This window comes from Cupressus sempervirens, chromosome 4, assembly GCF_028749045.1.
Source record: "Cupressus sempervirens isolate cs-2001-9-10 chromosome 4, ASM2874904v1, whole genome shotgun sequence".
NCBI classification, from domain to species: Eukaryota; Viridiplantae; Streptophyta; class Pinopsida; order Cupressales; family Cupressaceae; genus Cupressus; species Cupressus sempervirens.
Window position 1 is genome coordinate 173,129,149 of NC_143121.1, and position 22,441 is coordinate 173,151,589.

Genomic DNA, 22,441 nt, shown 5'->3' on the forward strand with positions numbered 1-22,441 from the left:
TTTCTTTAATGGTATCCGGGCAATTTTGGATGTTGATATCCCATTTTCGCATCCATTTGTCATTTTGCTTCATCCATGTGCTTTTCCGCTTCACAAATTTTTCCTCTATAACCAACTTGGGCCAACGATGTGTTTTCAGACTTTGAATTTTCTTTAAATAGCTTAGCATCCAGACCAATGCGACTTGCACCGTGGGCAATGCAAGCAACAATAGTATATTTTTAAAATTAGTAATTGAAATGTTAGAAAGCGCTCTATTAGCACCCGTCCCGTATACCCTTAAGAGCGGACCGTTATCGAAGTAATTTTTGATTATACTTTGCCAAATGTTCGACAAAATGCGAGGGATGCGAGGGCTCTCTAGCTGATTTGCAACAGCAATAAACTGCTCTGCAAATCCTCGACAAAATGCGAGGGCTCTCTAGCTGATTTGCAACAGCAATAAACTGCTCTGCAAATCCGAACAAAGTTGAAACGGGAAAAGAAATACAAAGGCTCGAAATTTTGAAGTCCAAGAAATGGAGAAGGATGCATCAGTGAAGAAAACCTTCATATGTCTCTTTCTGTACATTCTATTCCTCCACGGGGTCGCGATATTTTTCTTTGCAAGGGGTTTTTTGTTAACTCGCACGGAGCTCTCCGCTTTCAGCCATTGTTCAGATATTGAAATGTCACCGTGCTTACGCAGAGCATCTCAACAAAATTCTAATAATAAGTTTTCTACTGAAGATCACGAGAGTACGAGGGAATCGAACAAGTCAAAAAGTTTTGGATTTAAACAGGCGTGTTGGACAAGTCCTGCAGTGGATAAAGTTGTCCTTATTGTTCTGGACGCTTTGAGGTATGCTTTCAGATTTGTCGTTTCCTTTTTAACTATTTTATTTTATTTTGCTAATTGTTTGATTATTGGATTAGGAAATAAATAGCCCTTTGCCATCCGGGGCATCCACAATTAGTTTCCTCCTCATTGTCATCCAAGCAAGGTAGCTCTTAAGATTTCTCTTTTTTTAATTGTCCAGAGAACAACCAATCGAAGGTCTTTAATTCTCATAATATTTTTTTGGCTCACTGGAGAACAAACAACCTGTTGGTGTGTAGTGCACCTACTATCATTCTCCTTTGAAGTAGTGCCAATGTCTGGGAGTATATGTTCGGCCAAATTATACTTGGTTTTTCACCTGACGTAGTTCCCTACTCTGCGCTTTCAGGAAATTGAATTTTAGCGGTTCTTTGCGATTCAAGTTTCTCCACCAATCAGGACTCACATCCCCCTCTGGACTTGTAAATATTCTCCTATGTTCAGTTTTAAATCTCTGTTACATAGGATGCTTCCTTATCGAATGGTAGAGATCTTTCTGGGACCGCAGGTGAGATCGTGCACAATCAAACTCACTCATCTATTAAACATCCAAACTATCAGAATTTATCGTAACTCACAGTTCTATTTAACGCTGATGATACTGTGGTCCGCACTGTAAGCATACCAGCACACATATTGTATTAAGCAACCTAATTTATCTCTATATTTTACTGACATACAACACCACTTCATGTTGTGGCCATACTAGAAACCTCAATACAAATTATTTCAAAATACTGAGTTCATCTGGCATACTCATTAGAGAACTAGACATTCATTTCCGAAGGTGCACCTTTTCTAGTTTCTATTGTTTTAGCATGCTCATGCTAAAATGATTTCAAGACAGAATTCAGTCATAGCTACTTCATCATTAGTATCCCGGCACGCATTCATCTGTACCTTATTCTTTCAAATCTGACCTATCTAATTTAGGGTATGATCATACTGGCATTAGTCCACCTTATCTTACCACGACTCTGGAAGTAGCTGTCCTCACATTTAGTGCTCAAGTTACACCACTTTAGGGTTTGATCATGCTGGCATCAATGCATTGGAGCCCTTTCTAACCCTGCAAATGACTGTTGATACTTAAACTCTCAAGTTACACCAATGCAGGGTCTAATTATATTGGCTTTAGTACACTGGATCACATGAAAACCATACAAATTTTAAGATACATTGTAAGGGGGATTTGTACAAATGTTTTTGCACCTTTTTTTTTTTCCTCATATTGGTTTTGCAGTTTACACTACTTTTGTGTGCAATCATAGTGGCATTGATGAACTAGAGCCCTTTTGAACTCCATAAATATGCTTTACATTCAATTCTCATGTTTGCATTATTTGAAAGTGCAATTTGTGTGCTAGATACCATGAGAGCTCTGCAACTAAACACTCTTCTGACTATCATTTCTCAAGTTACATAACCTACTGATATCATCTTCTTTTTATCACTTCAGGGTATAGTCACACTAACATACACGCATTATTTTAATTTTTCATGTGCAATATGTATACCATCTAAAGTCTCTTTTTTTTTTTGGGATTGGTAACAAAGTTCTATTCTATTAATATATCAAAATAGTACAACTTTGTACATTTGGTAATTGATCAAGCCATCAGTTGGCAGATCATCATCTCCAAACTTCAAACAGAAGCAAACCTATACACTACCCACCCCAAGTATGCTGTGCCACCATACACAATGGGGAACAAACCATAACAAAATGCAGCATAAATCCGACTAACCATAGAACAAGAATTTTGTTATTTATAGTGTATGTACAAGCAACATTAGATGAGTTACTTGAACCACTTATCAAATTCAGCCTTGGTGAAGTTCGGAATCGCCCGTGGATCCTGGTACACTTGACAATTGTCCACTATTTGCTGCTTCCTAGGTTTTTCTTTCTGAACAGGTACTGTGGGAATGAGCGGCTTTGCTGGCACATTTCCGGTACTTGCCTCTCCTCCATGCTCAGGAAGAATAGACATGTCAACACCGTGGCCTGGTTCATATGCTGAAGCAGCCTAGCTGCCCTCCTGAGAAGGCACCATTTCCTTTCTCGTCCTTGCTCCACCATCAGTTCTTTTCTTTAGAAGAAGCTGTAGCTGGAATAACAGTCTTCCATTTGCATCCCTGGGTGCAAAGGACTGTATTGGGGTGGTCTTGCGCTGCCTAATTCTGACCCTCCTTTCACCAATCAACACAAGCTCCCCCTCCACCAGTTGCAGATACAAAATTGGCTTCCAACCCACTCAAGCAAAGGCTGCTTTGGAGTCAATGGTTGCAGGAGGCTTCAAAACCTGATTTATGAGGGCTAAGGAGGGTTCGAGAAACTTGGTGCATTGATGGCACCTGTACCATGTCACTTCCTCCTTACCACCCCCTCCTCCATATCCCCAAATGATGTAACTTAATCAATGGTACTATCTGCCATATCATCCAGCTCGGGGGAAGGCAAATGCCGGTAATCCTCAAAGATATTAGGCATGGATTCACATGCTCCAATTTTCAAAAGTTTGTCAGTGACATCATTGGCTTTACATAAAACGTGTGTTATTTTGAAGTCCTCAAACTTCATTAGGATGCCGCGGATTTGCTTAATGTTCATAAAGTTTAAATGATTGCTGCAGATGAAATAACATTTTTTGTGATTTCTATGTTTTTCAAATGCAACAATCTCTCTCCATTTATATAGAGAGTAAGCCTATGCAGAGACATGTCCCTTAAAGGGACATGTCTATTCATTAATTATATAATTAATATAATAACATATATATAATAATAATAATAAACACATTAGATTTGATATATAATTATTCATAGTTTATCCAACTAAAGCTATAAAACATTAACACTCCCTCTTAGCTAGGAAGGATAAACATATGATAAATATTACACAATTGGTAATATTAGGAAATCACATCAAGGAAATCTTTCATCCGAAGACTTCCATTATATAATATCATATGGGTATTGGGCTATCAGAATATCAACACATGATATTCACCAAATACTCTTTTGATATCATATTAGGTAGCATGAGTATTGGCCTTTTAGAACATCAATCAAATGATATTGAACAAGTACTTTGAGTAATGGCCTATCAGAACATCCACTACATGATATTCACCAAGTACTCAATGCGGTAATGGCCTATCAGAATATCAAGGCAAGATATTCACCAAATACCTATCATATATCTATACAAACAACTTTTAGATAGTCAATTTAATGACATCTAACACTTAGTTGTTGATTTACAAGATAAAGCCTTTCATGATCTATTTCAACATTTACTCAAAATGTATATCGTGATATAAGTTATTGTAATGTCGTCACCTTCCAATAACTTCTGCAAGTACAAGTCATAATCATTTGGAAGTTGTCACTTCCGCATGATGCACACATGATAGTTTCCCATACACATGAAGTCACCTGGATACTGTCATGTGATGTCATCATGACAACCATTTGAGAATAAGGTTTTTACCTCAAACTTATCTCTCATAGACAAGAGTATATTACAAGGGATTGCACTTGGATATTCTTCTTCACAAAGAAACACTAACCTTTTGATTTGCTTGTCAAGGTTACTATTAAAGTGTCAAAACTCCCTCTCAGTTTGATACCAACTTTCCCGATCTCTTAGTACAAGGTTGTCTCCAATGAAGTGTCAGATTCCCTCTGAATCTGATATCAAACTTCTGACCTCCTAAAAGAAAGTTGTGTCATGCTCCTTGGGGTACAACAAGTATCCATCTGTTTGGAATGTTATAGTCTAGATATTCACAAAATGTGCTAGTTCCATAAGATCAAGTCTTGCATAAATGCCTCGGCAGTATACCTGAAGCACTATTCTTCTTTATTTATAAGAACATACTCGGAGACAAAAGAAAAGAACAAGAGCATAAGGAGATAAATAACACTTATAATACATACAAGGATACATATAAGAGCCTGATTGCAAAATAAAAAATAAAAAATATTAGTCTTGAGAGAGAATACTTATCTCACTATTCTAAATCACATTGGGATAGTTCCAAGTGATTGCAGACCTTGTCTTTACTTGGATCCAAGGCATTTTGGATTGGTTTCCATCGCATAAACACCTCTTAAAATTGTAAATTCCTCCATTCCATGCTCATCTATGTCAATTCTACAAAATGGAGTACTTCTCAACATTCTCATCACAATATAGCTTTACAATTGTGGCATGAAGCTGGTTGGTATGTGAATATCATCATCTCTATAAATCATTGTCTTATCATATCAACTGCTCATTGTTTTGAGTGTCGTCTTTCTCCTATGGCTGATAATACACGATAGCTGACTTTTGACGTTCCTGTCAATTGTCTTCATTTCTTGTCTACAGCAACTTAAGAGATTCAGATAGAATTTCATTTGGATTATATACTCTATCTTGTGATTAACCGATGGCAAGGCTTGTAGAAGTGAACATCGCGTCCTTCCAAAGTTATGTTCAATTATTCAAGATATTAAGTGGACCCTGATAACTTGTTGATTCATTCGCTCAGTATCAGAAAATGACACATTAAAAAAAAAACTCTTTGTTCACCTGGTTCCTTGAAACAGTATAAAGCATTTGTTCATTTCACATCCAATATTCTCCCGTGACGACAACAATATTGTTTTAGGAATCAAGATTATTTTTCAAAGTCTCTATGTTTCACTTTAAACTAGCATCACATACATATGTTATCCTCGAACTAGCTAATTGCTATTCCAGAATGTGTGCATGATATTATCCTTGAGCCTGTGGCTTCCTTTCAACTCTTCATAATATTAAACCCACAGTGCATAACTTGTTGTGCGTCCAAGAACATAGAACATATGCCGTTCTCGTCATCTATCGATTCCCATCACTGGAAGATCCTTTAATCTTCTTAATCCTCGATACTTCTTGTGCATGCCATGGTATTCTTGATGCCTCATGAATTCAATAGAAGAAGGTTTGATTGGCTCAGGACCTCTGTCCTATTATCACAGAGGCGATATGTTACTTTTCCTTATTGTAGCATTTCATGTACCTATACTTGCCTGTAGAATAATGAAATTCAGCGTGCTTGTGTTCCTCTTGATTCCAGGGTCCCTAAATGGTACAATTCTATACTCTCAAAATGCCCAGCTACATGCATATTCATCAAAACGTACTGTATTTCTACTAAAACAGAGGCTTGTATTTTGAAGCCAGGTTGATAATGTTTTGAGTGTGTAAAAACACAGGGAAAATAAGCATCACTGCAAATCAAAGCACGCCTGAGCTTGCCTCCTGCGATATCCAAACTTGGTGATAAAAGTGGCAGGCACTATCATTACATCGATCCATAAAAAAAGGTAATGTTGTCTTGTATCCAATCAAATCCAATGTAACTTTAAGTGGACTGTGATCTAAACCAGAACTTTATGATTCTCTTCAACTTCCGAAGGGGGATTTATCGTTCAACCCCTATAAGAAGGCAAGATGCTTGAAACAAGATCCTCAAGCAAAAGTTCTTCCAGAACACATTAAAGAGAGAGCCATAACTGTGAGGGGCGTCTCCCACGGGGAAGCAAAGATTTGACTCAGATTGCATATTAACAAACATTCATGATAGCCATCAGTGAGAATATAATCTTCAGCTGATATAGAGGAGTTTGGATGAAATATTGAATGAACTGTTCTGGGAATTAAATAGCCAACCTTTAATTATCTACAATAATCTCCTTCACAACACTGGCAGCACCTTTGAAATAATGTTGGAGCTCAATTATTAAGCTGCTAATAACATTAGTTCCCAAATTTCCAGCAATATGCCAAGGGAGACGAAAATACTATTTTCAGCAACAGACTTATGACAAACCTGAAAAGTATCACAGCAATATAACAATATTTGAATGCAACAGCTTAAGTGGAACTGTTATCATATCGCTACCCACTCATTTAGGACGATAGTTGTAAACTGAGAATCAGTATTCAATATATAAAGGTTGTTGCCACTTATTAGAGTATCATCTGTAGCGATGATTTGTTAATTAAGCAGCTATCAACTCAATTGCTGAATGCGGTCGATTTATCCAGTTGCTGTATATGGTTTTTACCAAAAGTCTTCCAATGATATTGCAGATGATATCAATTATGTCAATCATTTGAGAACATGCAACCTCACTTCATTTAGGGAATTTTATCAAAAATGTAAACTCATATATTTCACACAACTCTTTAAATTATGTTAATTCCTTGCTGGTATCCTCTGCTCAATAGTGTGAATGATGGACTGGGAGCACTCTTCAACCATTGTTTTTGTATTTTAGTTATTCCCTGGTAAAGAACCTGCTCTGATACCATGATAAAGTTTAAATGATTGCTGCAGATGAAATAACATTGTTTGTGAGTTGTATGTTTTTCAAATACAACAATCTCTTTCCATTTATATAGAGAGTAAGCCTATGAGGAGACATGTCCCTTGAAGGGACATGTCTATTTTTTAATTATATAATTAATATACATACACACACACACACACACACACACACACACACACACACACACACATATATATATATAAAAAAAAAATTATTCATAGGTTTATCCAATTAAAGCTATAAAACATTAACAAATATGTTTATCCAAATGCCAGGCTACTAGCTTGCCATTAATGATGGCACAATCTATAACCTGAGAGTTGCATTCCAAGTGAATCATCTTGACTCCAAGCTTCAGGCCAAGCATTATAGCTTTTCAAGCGACTAGGCATTCTGCCTGGTTATTTGTACCAATTGCAATGTGCTTTGCTCGAATTGCCACAATGCTACCATCTTCTCTTCTTGCCACTGCCCCAATACCAGAAGGCCCAGGGTTCCCTCTAGAAGCCCTGTCAAAATTGACTTTTATCCATCCTGGTTGAGGTGGCATCCATTCCACCTTTTCTTTTTTAGATAATTGAGGATTAGCCCCCCCAACCCAGTAACGGGCCTAAATTTTATCAGAGGCCAGTTTCTTTGGATGAAATTATCATTCTGATTGAACGGAGTTTTTTTCTGAATTAATTTTGGAAGCAGCGTTAGTTACCAATTCAGAAATAGCTTTTTCCAGTCTGGAGAGAAACCTGGAACTTTCTTCCGCCCGCTCTTGGAATAATCTTCTGTTCAGCTCACTCCAAATTGTCCAAATTGTATGGAAGGAATGATGAACCAGATCGCAGCATAAGTGGAGGAAGGGGGCTTAGCTGGCCACGCTGCTAGCCAATCCTTCAAATTTCTTGGTGTTGGTGTAACATACCAATTTTCCTAATCAAGTTTCAATCTAGAAATAAACTGATTTCCTAATTCACATGACTAAGATTTCCAATGGCTGTTAAAAACTGAATTAAAATCTATTTACAATGCTGAATTTACCAAGAATACATAATGAGAAGATAACAATTAACTAACTTAATCAGCTGAAAGCAAATATCAGATGTAATCATTTAACTACTACTAATTATTCAACTGAAATTAAGTAACAAATGTTCTTGAAAAGAAATATCTAATTTAAGTAAAGTTATTTATAAAAGTTAATTAAAAAGTAAATAACTTTCATCTTGAAATGAAATAAGTAAACATTCAAAGGTGAAATGAACATGCAGTGAATATTGTGTAACTTCTTTTACTTGTTGTCCAAGCCCTGGCTTTGGTGAGAGGAGAAGCATTGACATGGGCTTAACCTCCCAACCGCGGACCATTACTTATCCCCACTTATTCTAATTTAATAGAACGGCCCTCCCTACTCCAAGGTCGGGCTTGGGATGTTCATAGGTCCAGCCATCAGAGTATCTAGGTGGGTTGAAGTCCCAACAGTTATTCGACAAAATAACTAAAGCGTCTTGACAATCAACATAGATCACTTGTTTCGGTAAATCTGCCAAATTACACCTTGGCCAAGGATTTCAAAATGTGGGTCGTCAAACCCGATCTCCACCACTCGGCTTGACAACATCCTTCATGAGTGGAACATGCATGAGCTAATGCATTATTTGTTTTATTAATTATTTAATTTTGATATCATTCTTGTTTTGCAGATGTCTCTTCACCTCCTCACCATTTTCAGGCCAACAAGCCGGTGATTCCTTGGTGCCTTCAGATTAGCTTCACATAGATTCTTTACACCTTCACCATATGCTAGCATTTTCGCCTAGTGAATTCCTTGGTGTTGGTTTCATTATCTATCTTTCAATTATCTGTATTATATCAGGATGTATTTGATTACCAACTGAGATAATAACATTCTTGCCATTGACCTTACATGATTCAGAGAAAGTCTACATATTCGGATGTTTATATGAATAAAGAAAAATGTCAGACTTATGTATAAATTAGAGTAACAATTTCACCAAAGGGAATTGACTAACTTACAAGGTATTCGACAGACTTGTGCATTAATTATTGTTAGATTATCACAAATGAAAAACGACAACTTTGCAAGGGTCACGGCATACTTGAAGAACTGTTTGGTGGTCATTTCCACATACTATTATTGACAACTTAAAGATTAACTTTTGCATTGATATTTTAAAAATAAAAGTAAAGGAGTACACAGATTATATTTAAGAGCTTACGTGACTTTGTCACCAAACTTTGCGAAGAGTTAGAAGAAATCGCCTAGCTTGCTGTGTGACCCGCGGAAGTTGGTACTGATTTGGTTTAAGGTAGAACATAATCGATACAGGTTGATCAGTTATGTTATCGGGCTGAGATCAGTCTCTTTGATGGTATCTTTAAGTAACTCGATTGCCAAAGTATAGAAAAAGGCGAGGGAGTGTGTGTAAGAATGAATGCCAATAGACTTTAATAAAGAATAAGACTGTCTCTACGACTACCTACAGTTACAAGACCCAATTCGAAAGTCTTTCAAAACAGCTAAAAAGAAAAGAAAGAAAGGAGGGAATAGTGAGAAAGAAGAAGATGAAAGGTTTTTAAGAATTAATATTATTTTATTATTGTTTTATTTTCTCAACTATGCTTATATGTACTTAATGATAAGGTGGCATCATTGGATTAATATTTTTAATGTAATGGTGTCATTTTATTATTATTTACATATGACCATACTTAAGAATGTAAGATAATAATTAAATAATATTAATATTTGATAATTCTTAAAGGTAAGAATTTAGGTTTATTTTACATTGTTATATTATAATATTCCACATTGTAGCTCATGCAATTCCACCATGAAATATGTTGCCAAGTCCTAATAACCTTACCAAGATAGTTTTAGGTCAAACTTGTCGATTCTGATGACTGAACTATTTGACCATCCCCTTCCGATGACCTCGTTTCGCAATGCTTCCCCTCTCTCATCAATCTTCATCCTATAATCATTCAAAACAACATTCTCGCCAAGACATCAATTCAAGATTTATAAATTGCTAATTTAAAATCATCAAGTGACCGTTAGGGATTTCGTCAATGTCAAAATAACTAACATTACATGCTCATCATATATGTTCAATGACTATAATTAACTAACTCAATTTCACATGATCCTGAATAGATTGATACAACGGCTATAATTAACTAACTTACTTTCATATGATAATTAAATCGATACAACGGTTAAAATTAACTAACTCAATTTTACATGATCACGAAGATATAAACAACGGCTATAATTAACTAACTCAATTTCACATTGTTATGAAGAAATAAACAGTGACTATATTAACTAACTCATTTTCACACGATTATGAAGAGATAATTGATTCAATGGTTATAATCAGTTAAAAATTTTAGGGCAAAATTTGGGATATAACATTTGGACCCTTCAATGCAGTCTTTTAAAGATAAATTCCCATGCTTTTTGTGAGTATTCACAGTGGATAAAGAGATGGTCTGCTGTTTCTTCCTCTTTAGCACACAAAGAGCATCTCAACGGACCAGCGAATCCAAACAACATCAATGTTTCACCTGTCAAGGCACGCTCGTTGCCTGCCAACCATGTAAAAGCTCTAGCCTTGGGCAAGCACGCATTGTGCTAGCATAGTTTGTTTTCCCTTTCAATGTCTTTATGGATGTTTTCCTGAATTGCATATTCAATCTTAACTGAATACTTACCACTTTTTGATCTGCACAACTTGATGGTGTCCTGACCTTGTGTTCCATAGAATACTCTATTTGTAAGGATTTCTTTAAGTCCGTTTTTGTCATTTGTGGATAGTTCCAGTGTATCCACATCTTTCCACATCAACAATTCCCCAATTTGGTTCGAGTTTTGAACAAGAAAATGTTTCACCTATTCTACCTCAAGCTCTGTTTGTAGTGGCTATGATGTTGTGTGGGATGTCTTCTGCTGAAAAGACCTGATGTCCGTCCCAAGATTCATTCCAAAAGTCTGCTTTCGCCCTGCCCCCAACCTGCCATGATATGTGATTTGTTATCAGGCTTTTGCACTTGATTAAGAAGTTCCATAAGGTAGACCTCCTAGGCGGGTTCGCTATGTTTAGAATCCTCTCATTTTGTTGACCGTCCAGGTATTTTTTTCTAAAATATTTGACCCATCTCTGTTCAGGATTTGAATAGAGTTGCCAAATGAGTTTAGCTCTCGGAGCAATGTTGAGGAGCTTCTAGTCCCTCAAACCAGCCCCACCACCACCCTTTGGTCTACATAACTTTTCCTATGCCATAAGTGGAAATTTGTCCTATTCATGACCCCCATTCCAGAGAAATTTCCACGTCTGCTTCTGTATGAAATCAATTGCTGTTCTAGGATCCGAAAGCAGGACACAGAGAAGATTAGCATTACTGAGGTTATTGTTCTTAGCATCAATAAATGCCCAGCGAAGGTAAGCCATCTACTCTTCTAGCATTTTGGAGCAGCACCTGTCAATGGGATCTTTCTAGAATTCAGCTTTCTCCATTCCTTCAAAAAGAGGGTTGTCGAGGAAATTACTGGAAGTTTCCCAATTCTGACCCCAAAAACCTTAGCAATGGCAAGTTGAGTTGGTTTCTCAGTGTTGAAACAAAAAAGTTCTGATTTCCCCCAGTTAACGCTTTGTCCTGACGCGACATTGTAGGTTGATAGGACCCACTTCATTGTGAATGCTTCTTCTAAAGTAGCAACTCCAAAGAATCAGGTGTCATCCGCGAACTGGGAGTGCATGACTACCTCAATTCCTCTTGCAAGCCGGATCCCTTTCCATTGTCCATTCTCCCTTCTTTCTAAGATTAGCCTTCCTAGGACTTCAGCCAAAAGAGTGAAACCTGTCTTAGGCCTTGTAATGTTGAAAAGGATCCTTGAGGGCTGCCATTAACTAGGATAGAGGCCCAGTAATCCTTGGTCAAGCTACCAATCCATTTCACCCACTCTTCGCAAAATCCAAACTTGTGCATTACCTTATTCAAGAATCCTCGATCCGCTCTATCACAGGCCTTCCGAATGTCTAGTTTTAGCATCATGTATTGTCTTTTGAGGGTTCAGGCAGAATGAATTACCTCATGGGTTACAATTATACCATCCACTATATTCCTGTTAGGTGCAAATCCGCTTTGTTCTGGAGATATCAGTTTGTTGAGTGTTGTTTTTAGCCCATTTGTTGCAATCTTTGATATGATTTTATAAACCATGTCTTTTTTTTTTTGTGAAAAATGTTTACCGTACAGGGTAAAAGGATACTTATCGCATGTAGAATAGTAAGATATAACACAGAACAAATACTTTATTCATATATGCAATATGCTTATTACAATGATTCCAATGATTTTTATGTTCCAAAGTCCCTTCCGGACGGCGTACATATATGTAATGTTACCTTTTGGAACATTAGAAATATTGAAGTCTTATTTTATGCAATATTAAATCAACTCTGAGACATAGGCTCAAAATATTGTAAAGGTCAATTTAATGTTAGATAAAGAACAAAAGGGGCAAGGAGGAATAAGATGAAAACCAGAGAGGAGCCGAATAGTCTCAAGATTGTGTATTAAAAGAGGAAGGAAGTTCATTGTTGGCATGCTTGATTTATTATTCAGTTCAATTTCTTCTTTTGCGGAAGTCTCAAAAAGCTTCAGCTTTCAGCTAGTTGGAGGACGTAGCCCCTCATGCTAGCAGGCAGTGGACGCAAACCCATTGTCTCAGGAATCATCATTTTAGGTGTTTCATTCGCGCTTATAGGTTCTTATCCTATCATTCCAATTTGACTGTTAAATTGTATTTAGGATTGGTTTATGTGTACTGGTTATTGTATTGCTGTTGTATAATACAATCACGTTTTAGTTGTTGGTTGCTATATTGCTGCTGTATAAGGCAATAACGTTGTTTAAGGAACTATAAGAGTTTTCTAGTTTCATCTCATTAGTTTGTAGCTCATGGTTATATGTTCAACATCTTGAATGTTATAGTGGAAATAACGAATGGCTATCTTGTGGAGAATAGTTGTTTCTATTGTTGTCTCGTATTGCATGTTCTTGTAATTGAATTTGAGTATTCCATTTCTAAAAGAGACTAGATAAGTGCCGGTGGGTTTTGCTACTATTTTCGGTGTTGCTGGAAATTATCTGCCAAGTTTAATTTATGATTATTTTGCTCAAAGATAAATCAGTAAATATCTTGTAGCGGGATATTACAGTGGTATCAGAGCCTATTTCCTGCCATCTGTTGGGTTCAGCCAGAAGGTTGATCAGAACTTAGTTGCAGATATTCAAATAGTATATGAGGTTATGCAGTTCTGAACTTTCTATCGGAGACAGTTTTAGCATAAGGGTTTTATCAAAGGAGAAAATTGTAGGAAACAAGACATAAAGTGTTTACAAGACATCAGGTTCAGAGGAACCGGAACTTGAGAGACAGAAGTTGAATGCTAAGCTTGAGTTCTTGATGTGATGTTACAGAGGATAAGAGAAAAATAATGCCTATGATGAGCTTCAGGTCCCCCTAGACACACTTCCAGTTATCTTAAGAAAGAGCATCAATGGGATCAATTTGATGGGGATTACTACAAAATATTTCAAGTCCTGTGTCAAATATCCTGCTTTCAGATGCTTGTTTACAGACGCACACTTCATTGTTAGACAACAATGAAGCCAAAAAGCATATTTGTGCAGATAGGTAGGTTGATGTTTCCTGGACGAAGATAGAAAATAGCATTGCAAACGATGCTGGTGGGTCAACACTCTCATTTACAGAAGTTGTTTCAAAACCAGGTCTGAACAGTCCGGAAGATCACCTTTTACTGAACAAACTTAGCATTAGAGAACTTCAGGATACCTTCAAGGCAACAACTTTAGAGTCAGAGTCTCATTTGCAAACTCAGCATCCAGAATCTAGAGATACCATCTCATTAGCGTGGATTTATGAATTTAGTAGAGCCTTAAAGACTTCACCAATCGGATCTTATTAGTGAGTTGAGCTGAAGACGTGCTTCCCCCATCAATTTCCAGGCCACGATAGCAAGGTGATAACGGTTGCAGGAAGTTTAGAAGGCACGACAGAGAACCTATAGCAGAGGCATCCAGGGATGAAGATAAGAGTGTCGGTAGCCATGCTGGAGTACTTGGGATGAAGGGGAATATTTCCATCACTGAAGTACCAGATAGAGCCACCATATTTTATTTTTCCATGACAATGTTTATCTCTAGTGAATATCTTATTTTGGTGGTGGTCTTCTTCTAGCATGTGCATATTATACTTGTGTCACCAATGCCTTTCTCCAGTAGGTAACGGGTAATCTTGCAGAAGAATACACCATTAACCTTGCAGAAAACACAACGAAGGGAAGTTAAAGTTCTCCAATGACTTCATACATCTTGAATTACCACCAAGTCATTGGTATACGATTTTCGTTGAAGAGTTAATGGGTACAGCCGAAGTTGATTGCAGTTGCGAATTTGACAAGCTTGTGTTGTTTCTAGAGTTCGATTTTAGAGGAGCCGTATTTACCATCGTAGAGGTTGCCTTTAATTCCGATTGGAATGATGTTGAGTTTTAGTGGAAGATGAAGTGTTGATTCTGGAGGTCATGATTTTTGGTGCTGTTACATTTTGAGAAGGGAATTGATGGGCTCTTGTTTTCCCATAATGACCGATGGTGGAACTATCATATCCAACCCATGTGGTAACGCCCATCGTAAAAAGGATTGTCGAAGGAAGGAGTTTTATTACTTGTAGGGTTTTTGCGACAAGTGTATTACTTGCCAAATAACGGCCAAGGCAGATAATGTTAAGTAGAAACTTTACTTGTTGTTGCTTTTCTTGGCGGGCCTCTGCACCTGGCAATATAAACAAACTATTCATTGTAGACACCAAGGTAATCAGCCAAGGACGTTACTCATTTGATTTGATTACCAATTCGAATTAAGTGATAGGTGTCGGGGAGTGCTACTTACTGAAATTGTGAGTGGATTCTGAATCGTTCTATTTGGCAAAGAAGCTTGTATTTTCCATATAACACATGAAGAAGGAAATTAAAAAATCAATGTTTGAAGAGCTGATAGAAACCAAATTACAAAACCTTGGAGAGTTGCGTTATTACAGCACAATCTATCACGGAGAGAATATAAAGTCAAAGTTCTCAGAATATTGTCAAAGACATTGTTTTAGAAAGTGACCAGTTTAGCATAAAAGAGTTCATATCACTCTTGAGGGAAGGGGTGAATTTTTTAAATCCTTATGTACGCAAATTCCTGGTTGGATGGATAACCATATTGGACAGTGTTCCTGTCATTGATATGCTAGGCTTCTTGCCTGTTTTACTTGAGGGCCAATCCAGTCACATGCCATAGGCGCTTGCAGTTGTGAAAACGAGCAGAGGAAAATAGTGCGATTCTAGATTATTTACAAGGTTTGCATGAAAAACATGAAAGCTGGCTCTTCCCTTCCCAAAGCACAAAGTCTGGAGTGTTATCAATGAGTCAGTTACCTGATGATATATATAACATGATGGTGTTCTTTGGATGCATTCAAAATTGCACTTTGAGCGGGAGCTGAAGTGTTCTGGATATGTGAAACATTTGGAGGAAAGATAAGCTAGTGTGGTGAACCCTGATCCAGCTGTTATATGAATGACTTTCTGAGCTGATTTGACGGAAAGACAAGGGGATGGAATGTTTGAGACTCAAAAAGGTAGACAAGGTGTTAAGTTTTTCTAGTACAAACTCTAGCAGTAGAGTCTATTCAACTTGCATCTATATCTGAGTTTGGTAGGACTTCATTTTGTCTTGAACTTATGCAGAAGGTTTCATGATAGGATTACACTATAAATTTTGTTTTTGGCAATGGCGCATCCTATTGTTGTACTTTACTTTCAGATATGCTATGCCTGCAATTGGTTTTGGGATACTAATTTATCCTTTCTCACGCCTTTTGTGTACTATTTTTTGGCGAGTAGGCATTTGTTAAAAAAAAGGATACTTAATATCAATAAAACAGAGCAGGGTTCTTAATTAGGTTTCTAGCCCTTTGAGGAAATTTAAGAAAAGGTTATAGTCAGATAGTACCATTAAGTAGATTGATTCGAGAAGCATATTAAATTGCCTGGGTTATAGAATTAGGAAAGGAATCGGATAATTTCAAGGAAGTTACTATGAAGCCACAAGAGCAGCTAGTCTGGAATTTAGATTCTGTTATAAAAACTGAAATACTCAATATTTACAAAGACTATCAAAGACTCCCTAACCGAATTCAAAATGATCTATCATTTAGGGATTATATGGATTTTTATCTCGAATAGCCAAATATGACTGATATGGCAAAATGAAAGTATCTGGAGTTGGTTGAGGATCTTTTTGCAAGCGAAGAACACATAAGGGTGTATGAAGAAATTCCAGTAGACCAGAATTATCATTTGGATGATCTTGAAATAGAAGAGCAAACAACTACTAGAGATGGGCAGCCTTCTCGAAGATGTTACGTGAGGTATAGGTTTCTTTGTTGGTGACTTGGAGGTGAGCTTGGTCAAGCAAAATAATGAAACAGATTGCACACAAGGTAGTAGCAGTTTGGAACCTTGGTATCATAAACCACATACTCACGATACTCAGAACATGAATTTAGAGGAACAACCTACGATGTCATTGCAAAACAATGAACAGTTTTAGCAAGAAGATAATGAAATACATGCCTTACAGAATCAACTGAAGGTTAGTGAAGACATGGTTGTGGGATCCTTGGTGCAGTTTGATAGTACCCATGAGTTGGTTGAGCAACTCTATAGGAAAGTCCCAAGGGAGGGGGAAAGTGATTGGCAAATGGCTGAGTTACGAAAAGTCAAAACAGCCCTAGAAACTATGAAATCAGATCACTTATATCTGCTGTCCGACAGGGATTATATTCTTAAGGTGGCTGAGATTTATGCAACACAGTCAAATAGGGAAAGGGAGGAGATTGAGGATCTCAATAGGACGCTTAAGAATGTTCGGGAGGCACTAAGTGAAAGTCAACTATCTTAACTGGGAGTAGGAAAAAAAATCAAGCTCATAGAACACTCTTGGGAACATGAGAATAGGTTGAGGCATGAGTTCTTCCAGGAAGTCATTGATGAACTTGAAAGTATTCAGTAGATGTATGATTTGGATAGCTGCCCCAAACGGTTAAGTAGCAAAACTTCAGAACACTTTCAGCTTGTTAACAACCCTTTGTTTGAAGTTGTTGCTGATTGGAAGTCTAACAATCCTCTTTTTGTGTTAAATGAAGTATCATCTCTTGTATGCCATGAAGAGGAAGAGTTTGATTTCAGACTTTGGGATCCTGGCTTAGATTCTAGCAGTGAATCCGGATCTCAGCAGGGGAAGATGAATCAACTTCCGTTGTTTATCATTTGATCAGTCCCAACATATTTTCTGATTTCATTCCATTCAGGAGTTGGGTGAATTTTCTTCATGAGCCTCTAAACAGTTCTTGGTGGAGTAATTTTTTGAGGGTTGTGGGTAGATTTTCAACATCTTTCATACTCATAGCACCTATGCGTTTCAGAATTCTCCAAGTTTATGCTAACAGTATGAATTTTGATGTCCATGGGATGATAGTTTCAGCTTTTCAACATTTCGTTTCTTACATCATCCGCTTAGGTCAAGTCTTCACATTCTACTGGATTATACATGGACCCTGGATATATTTCTATCTCATCATAGCAGCGAGACAACGTAAGAAAGTTTGGGATCCAGATGTTGGAGATTGTATCTATTGTGGGACGAAGATTTTATTGTGGACTTGGTGTTGATCAATGTTGATCGGTTTACAGGTACAGGTGTTGAGTTTTTTCAGAGAGTTATATGGGATCCAAGGATCTGGATGACAGATAGATTGCAGAGAGACATTTGGCTTCACAGTATGGTCAAAACTGTTTTCAATTTGGATTTCAAGGCTGCTTGTAGACTCGTATGGGATCTTGGTACTAATTGCTTGAGGACAAGCAATTTTAAGGAGGAGAGATTTGTAATGTTCCCTTTTGGAACATTAGAAATATTGAAGTCTTATTTTATGCAATATTAAATTGACTCTGAGACATAGGCTCAAAATGTTAGATAAAGAACAAAAGGGGCAAGGAGGAATAAGATGAAAACCAGAGAGGAGCCGAATAGTTTGAGGATTGTGTATTAAAAGAGGAAGGAAGTTCATTGTTGGCATGCTTGATTTATTATTCAGTTCAATTTCCTCTTTTGCAGGAGTCTCAGAAAGCTTCAGCTTTCAGCTAGTTGGAGTACATAGCCCCTCGTGCTAGTAGGCAGTGGATGCAAACCCATTGTCTTAGGAATCATCATTTTAGGTGTTTAATTCACACTTACAGGTTCTTATCCCATCATTCCAATTCAACTATTAAATTTGTATTTAGGATTGGTTTATGTGTACTGGTTATTGTATTGCTGTTGTATAATACAATAACGTTTTAGTTGCTGGTTGCTATATTGCTGTTGTATAAGGCAATAACTTTGTTTAAGGAACTATAAGAGTTTGCTGGTTTCATCTTATCAGTTTGTAGCTCGTGGTTATATGTTCAACATCTTGAATGTTATAGTGGAAATAACAAATGGTGATCTTATGGAGAATAGTTGTTTCTATTGTTGTCTCGTATTGCATGTTCTTGTAATTGAATCTGAGTATTCCATTTCTAAAAGAGACTAGATAAGTGCCGGTGGGTTTTGTTACTATTTTTAGTGTTGCTGGAAACTATCTGCCAAGTTTAATTTATGATTATATTGCTCAAAGAGAAATCAGTAAATATCCTGTATCGGGATATTACAATATACTTTCTCGAAGGGGTGACTCAATTGTCACGCACTCGTTTAGATACTATTCTACCCATCGGCTACAATATAGAATTTACTGACTACATCATCCCCCCCAAAAAGAAAAGTTGTCTCTGGACGACAATTAGAAAATTACTGAGACAAAATAACAAAATGGAATGCATTAACTGTGACTAAGTATAATAGGATAGATCTTTCTCCTTCACATCAAATTCACATTTCTCCCGTGCCTGCACTAAACTGGTCTCCAAAAACACGTTGCATCTGTAGTCTTTACTAACACAATACTGTCACCTTAGCCAATTTGACCTTGACAGCCACCTGTGCTGCCTTCTCTACTTCCAACGCCTGGGTACGTTGAGCCAAGTGTCGCTCTACTGCCTCCAACTGGATGATCAACTCCTTCTGAGCTCTTTATGCATCCACCATGACAGCCTCACATCCAACACCTACTCCGAGTGCCTTAGAGTGTAGCATCCCTCTCGAAAGGCTTGCTCCAGTACTCTCTCCACCTCTGGTAGACAAACACTCTATGCCTGTAGCAGTGTAGGGTCTTGGGGCAGAGCCCCAGGCGCACTCCTTGTCGCGATACAAGATAGGGTGGAGGGGCAATGCCCCCACTGCTAAGACCAAATTAGCACCCTCAAACCCACACAAAACTCCATGGAACACACCATTTTTATGATTTTCTTCTGATCCCATACTCTTTCTGCCAACTGCTTACATTTTTTTCACTACTTGTTGATGTCTTTCCCTTCAGTACCATATGTTTTTCATTGTTAGCTATTATGATTTGTTGTCTTTTTTTTAAAGAATGTCCACAAGTGTCTCCTACTCGACCGTACGGTTACGACACTTCATTGCTTTTGATACGTATGGTGCTTCCTCTTCTTATACCATAGCTTTATTTCGTATGTTGTGCAGCCACACGATGGATTACTTCTGCCACAGCTGTATGATCGTATGGTCTTCTTGCTACAATACAACCTCCTCACTCCGACTGTTGCTACCATATGGACCGTACCGTATGGTTCTCTTGCTGCTGATGTTCGTACGAGTTCGTCGTACGGTCTCTCCTTCATTGTACGGTCACCCAACCTCCAAGCAATCTGGCCGTACAGCCATACGGTTCACTTATAGGCCTCTCCCTATAACTTTCCCAGCCGTACGGTGTATCCTGATATATTCCTCTGTATGGCCGTACGTACTCCGACCTTTTGTTGGGTTCGTACGGTATGTTCTTCCCTTCAGCTTCAGCTGTAATCGCCTTTCGTTCTTCAGCTTCTCTGTATTCCTTCGGACATTCATTTTCCTATCCTTTCTCAGCTTCGTCAACCCTTAACATATTACAACTCAGAAAGAGCTCGTAATCCTCCATCTGCGAGTGGAGTAGGCCATTCACAGTGTCTAGGTTGTCATCATTCGACCCTCCTAATCTCAACACTCCTTCGTCCGGTTCTATTCTCTTCTTTCCTTCATCCTCACTTTCGCCTTCACCTTCTGAGTCTGACAATGCCGCCACCTCACCTACCATCTGTGTGTGCAAGTCAATTATAAATTTTTTGCCTTCGTATTCCATGGATAGGGTATTTTGTTTCCAGTCATGTTTTACTTTTGCTTGTACCAACCAACCCCATCCAAGGATAGCATAATACCCTTTTCTTTTCAGTGGAATGACCATGAAATCCAATAAAAATGGTTTCGTTCCAATAGTTTCCGGCTGTGCCATCAAGGTTCCCAATGGTTTGATCCCGTGCTAATTTGCTGTGAGCAACTGGAATATAGGTGGCCACAATGTAGGTTGTCCTAACTTGTTGCATATGTCTTCTGGTAACGCATTCACGCTTGACTCTCTGTCCACAATTGTGTCTGTAAGTATAGTTCCCATAATGCCCATCTCGACTACTACTGGATGCCTTCCCGTCGTGAGTGCCAGTAGCATTGGGTCTATTGCAGTCGCTTCGCTGCCCACCTTTCCTATTTCCTCTGTTACTTTCGAAAGTGGTGTCATATTCAGAATCGCCATCTGTGACTGAGGCATTGTAAGAAGAAGGTCGTTTAATTTTATCAAAACTTCTGTTTGCATTACTTGCTTTATCATGCTTTGTTCAATTAGGTTCCTCTTCGAGGTATCGACAGTGCCTTTCGCTTGCAACTTTCCTGTTTCCATTTGTTTCTTCAACTTCGTTCATGCTTGCTGCAACCTCTTTTCTTCCTCCGCATCAGGGTACTTTGCCTTCTTAGCTTGCTCACGTGTAATGGCTAGTGTTTTCTCAGCACATGTTTCAATGCTTAACAAATTTACCCCCTGCTTTAGGCATTTTGAATCTTCGTGGTCTCCTTGACCACACCATCTGCATAATAGCTACAACATCTCCTTCATGGTACAATCTCTGGCAAAGTGCCTGCAGAGGTTGCATGCACAACACTGTATCATTGGCTGTCCATTCGCATCGTATTGTATCCGACTCTAGCCTCCATTGTTATTATTGTTATTATTATTACCACCCCTTCCGCGTTGGTTATTGTTGCGATAATCCCCTAAGGTTGCATCGTTGTTTGTGTTTGTTCTGGCGGACACTTCCTGCGTTAGTAACACTTGTTGGTGTCCTTTTGACTTCATATTAAACGTGCACTTCTTTATGGAATGTCCCGCAACCTGGTAGATATCCCAGAATTGTTTTTCAGTTAGGAGCCCTTTGTGTGGCCTTCCTCTTTATAGTTCGTACACCACGATTCCCCCTTCACCGAGTCAGGATTCTTTTTCAAAATTTTAAATTCCTTCATCATTCGTAGTATATCCTTCTGCAACGCTCGAACTTTCTTGCTTGATTCCTCGTTGCTACTACTACTTTTGGACGATGTATTGTTTGAGTTCGACGATTGGTGCTTCTTCTTGCTTGTTTTTTGTTCACTCTTCAGATCCATCGCCCGATTATACACATTTGCATACGATGTTGGAGGTACAATCTTCATTTTCTTCTTCAGAGCCGGCCATAGCCCTTCAGCAAACCATCGTTTTTTCAATCTGTCAGCCAGTGGGCTCTCCATCTTTCCCACCAACTCTTTTAGCCTTCTTGCATAGACACAGACCGTTTTGTTCTTTCCTTGCTTTGTGCTGTATATTTTTGCTACAATTCCATTATTGTCCCTTAGCAGTCGGAACTCTACTATGAACTCCTTAACTTCTTCCCATGTAGTTAGCTTCTGAGGATCCGCTTTTGCAAACCAATCAATTGCTACGTTCTGCAGGGTTGTTGAAAATTGCCGGACCCAATCATCCTTGTCCGTTACACCATTTGTTGTCCATATTGTTTCACACGTCTTGCGTGTTTGATCGGATTTGCCATCTCGTCACTAT

The 22,441-nt window shown here is 38.1% G+C and overlaps 1 protein-coding gene across 2 annotated transcripts in view; it reads left to right on the forward strand.

Annotated features, from left to right (window-relative positions):
• Positions 1 to 310: 310 nt before the first annotated feature.
• The window catches only part of LOC149560533 (Alkaline-phosphatase-like family protein), a 194,224-nt gene continuing 172,093 nt past the window's right edge, over positions 311 to 22,441 (forward strand). The window contains exon 1 of one of the 2 annotated variants that reach the window (XM_089824719.1): positions 311 to 841. In XM_089824719.1, coding sequence (XP_089680845.1) covers positions 519 to 841 — 323 coding nt within the window. In that variant the 5' untranslated portion in view covers positions 311 to 518. The remainder of the gene's footprint in view (positions 842 to 22,441) is intronic. The other variant, XM_089824720.1, reaches the window with a different exon arrangement.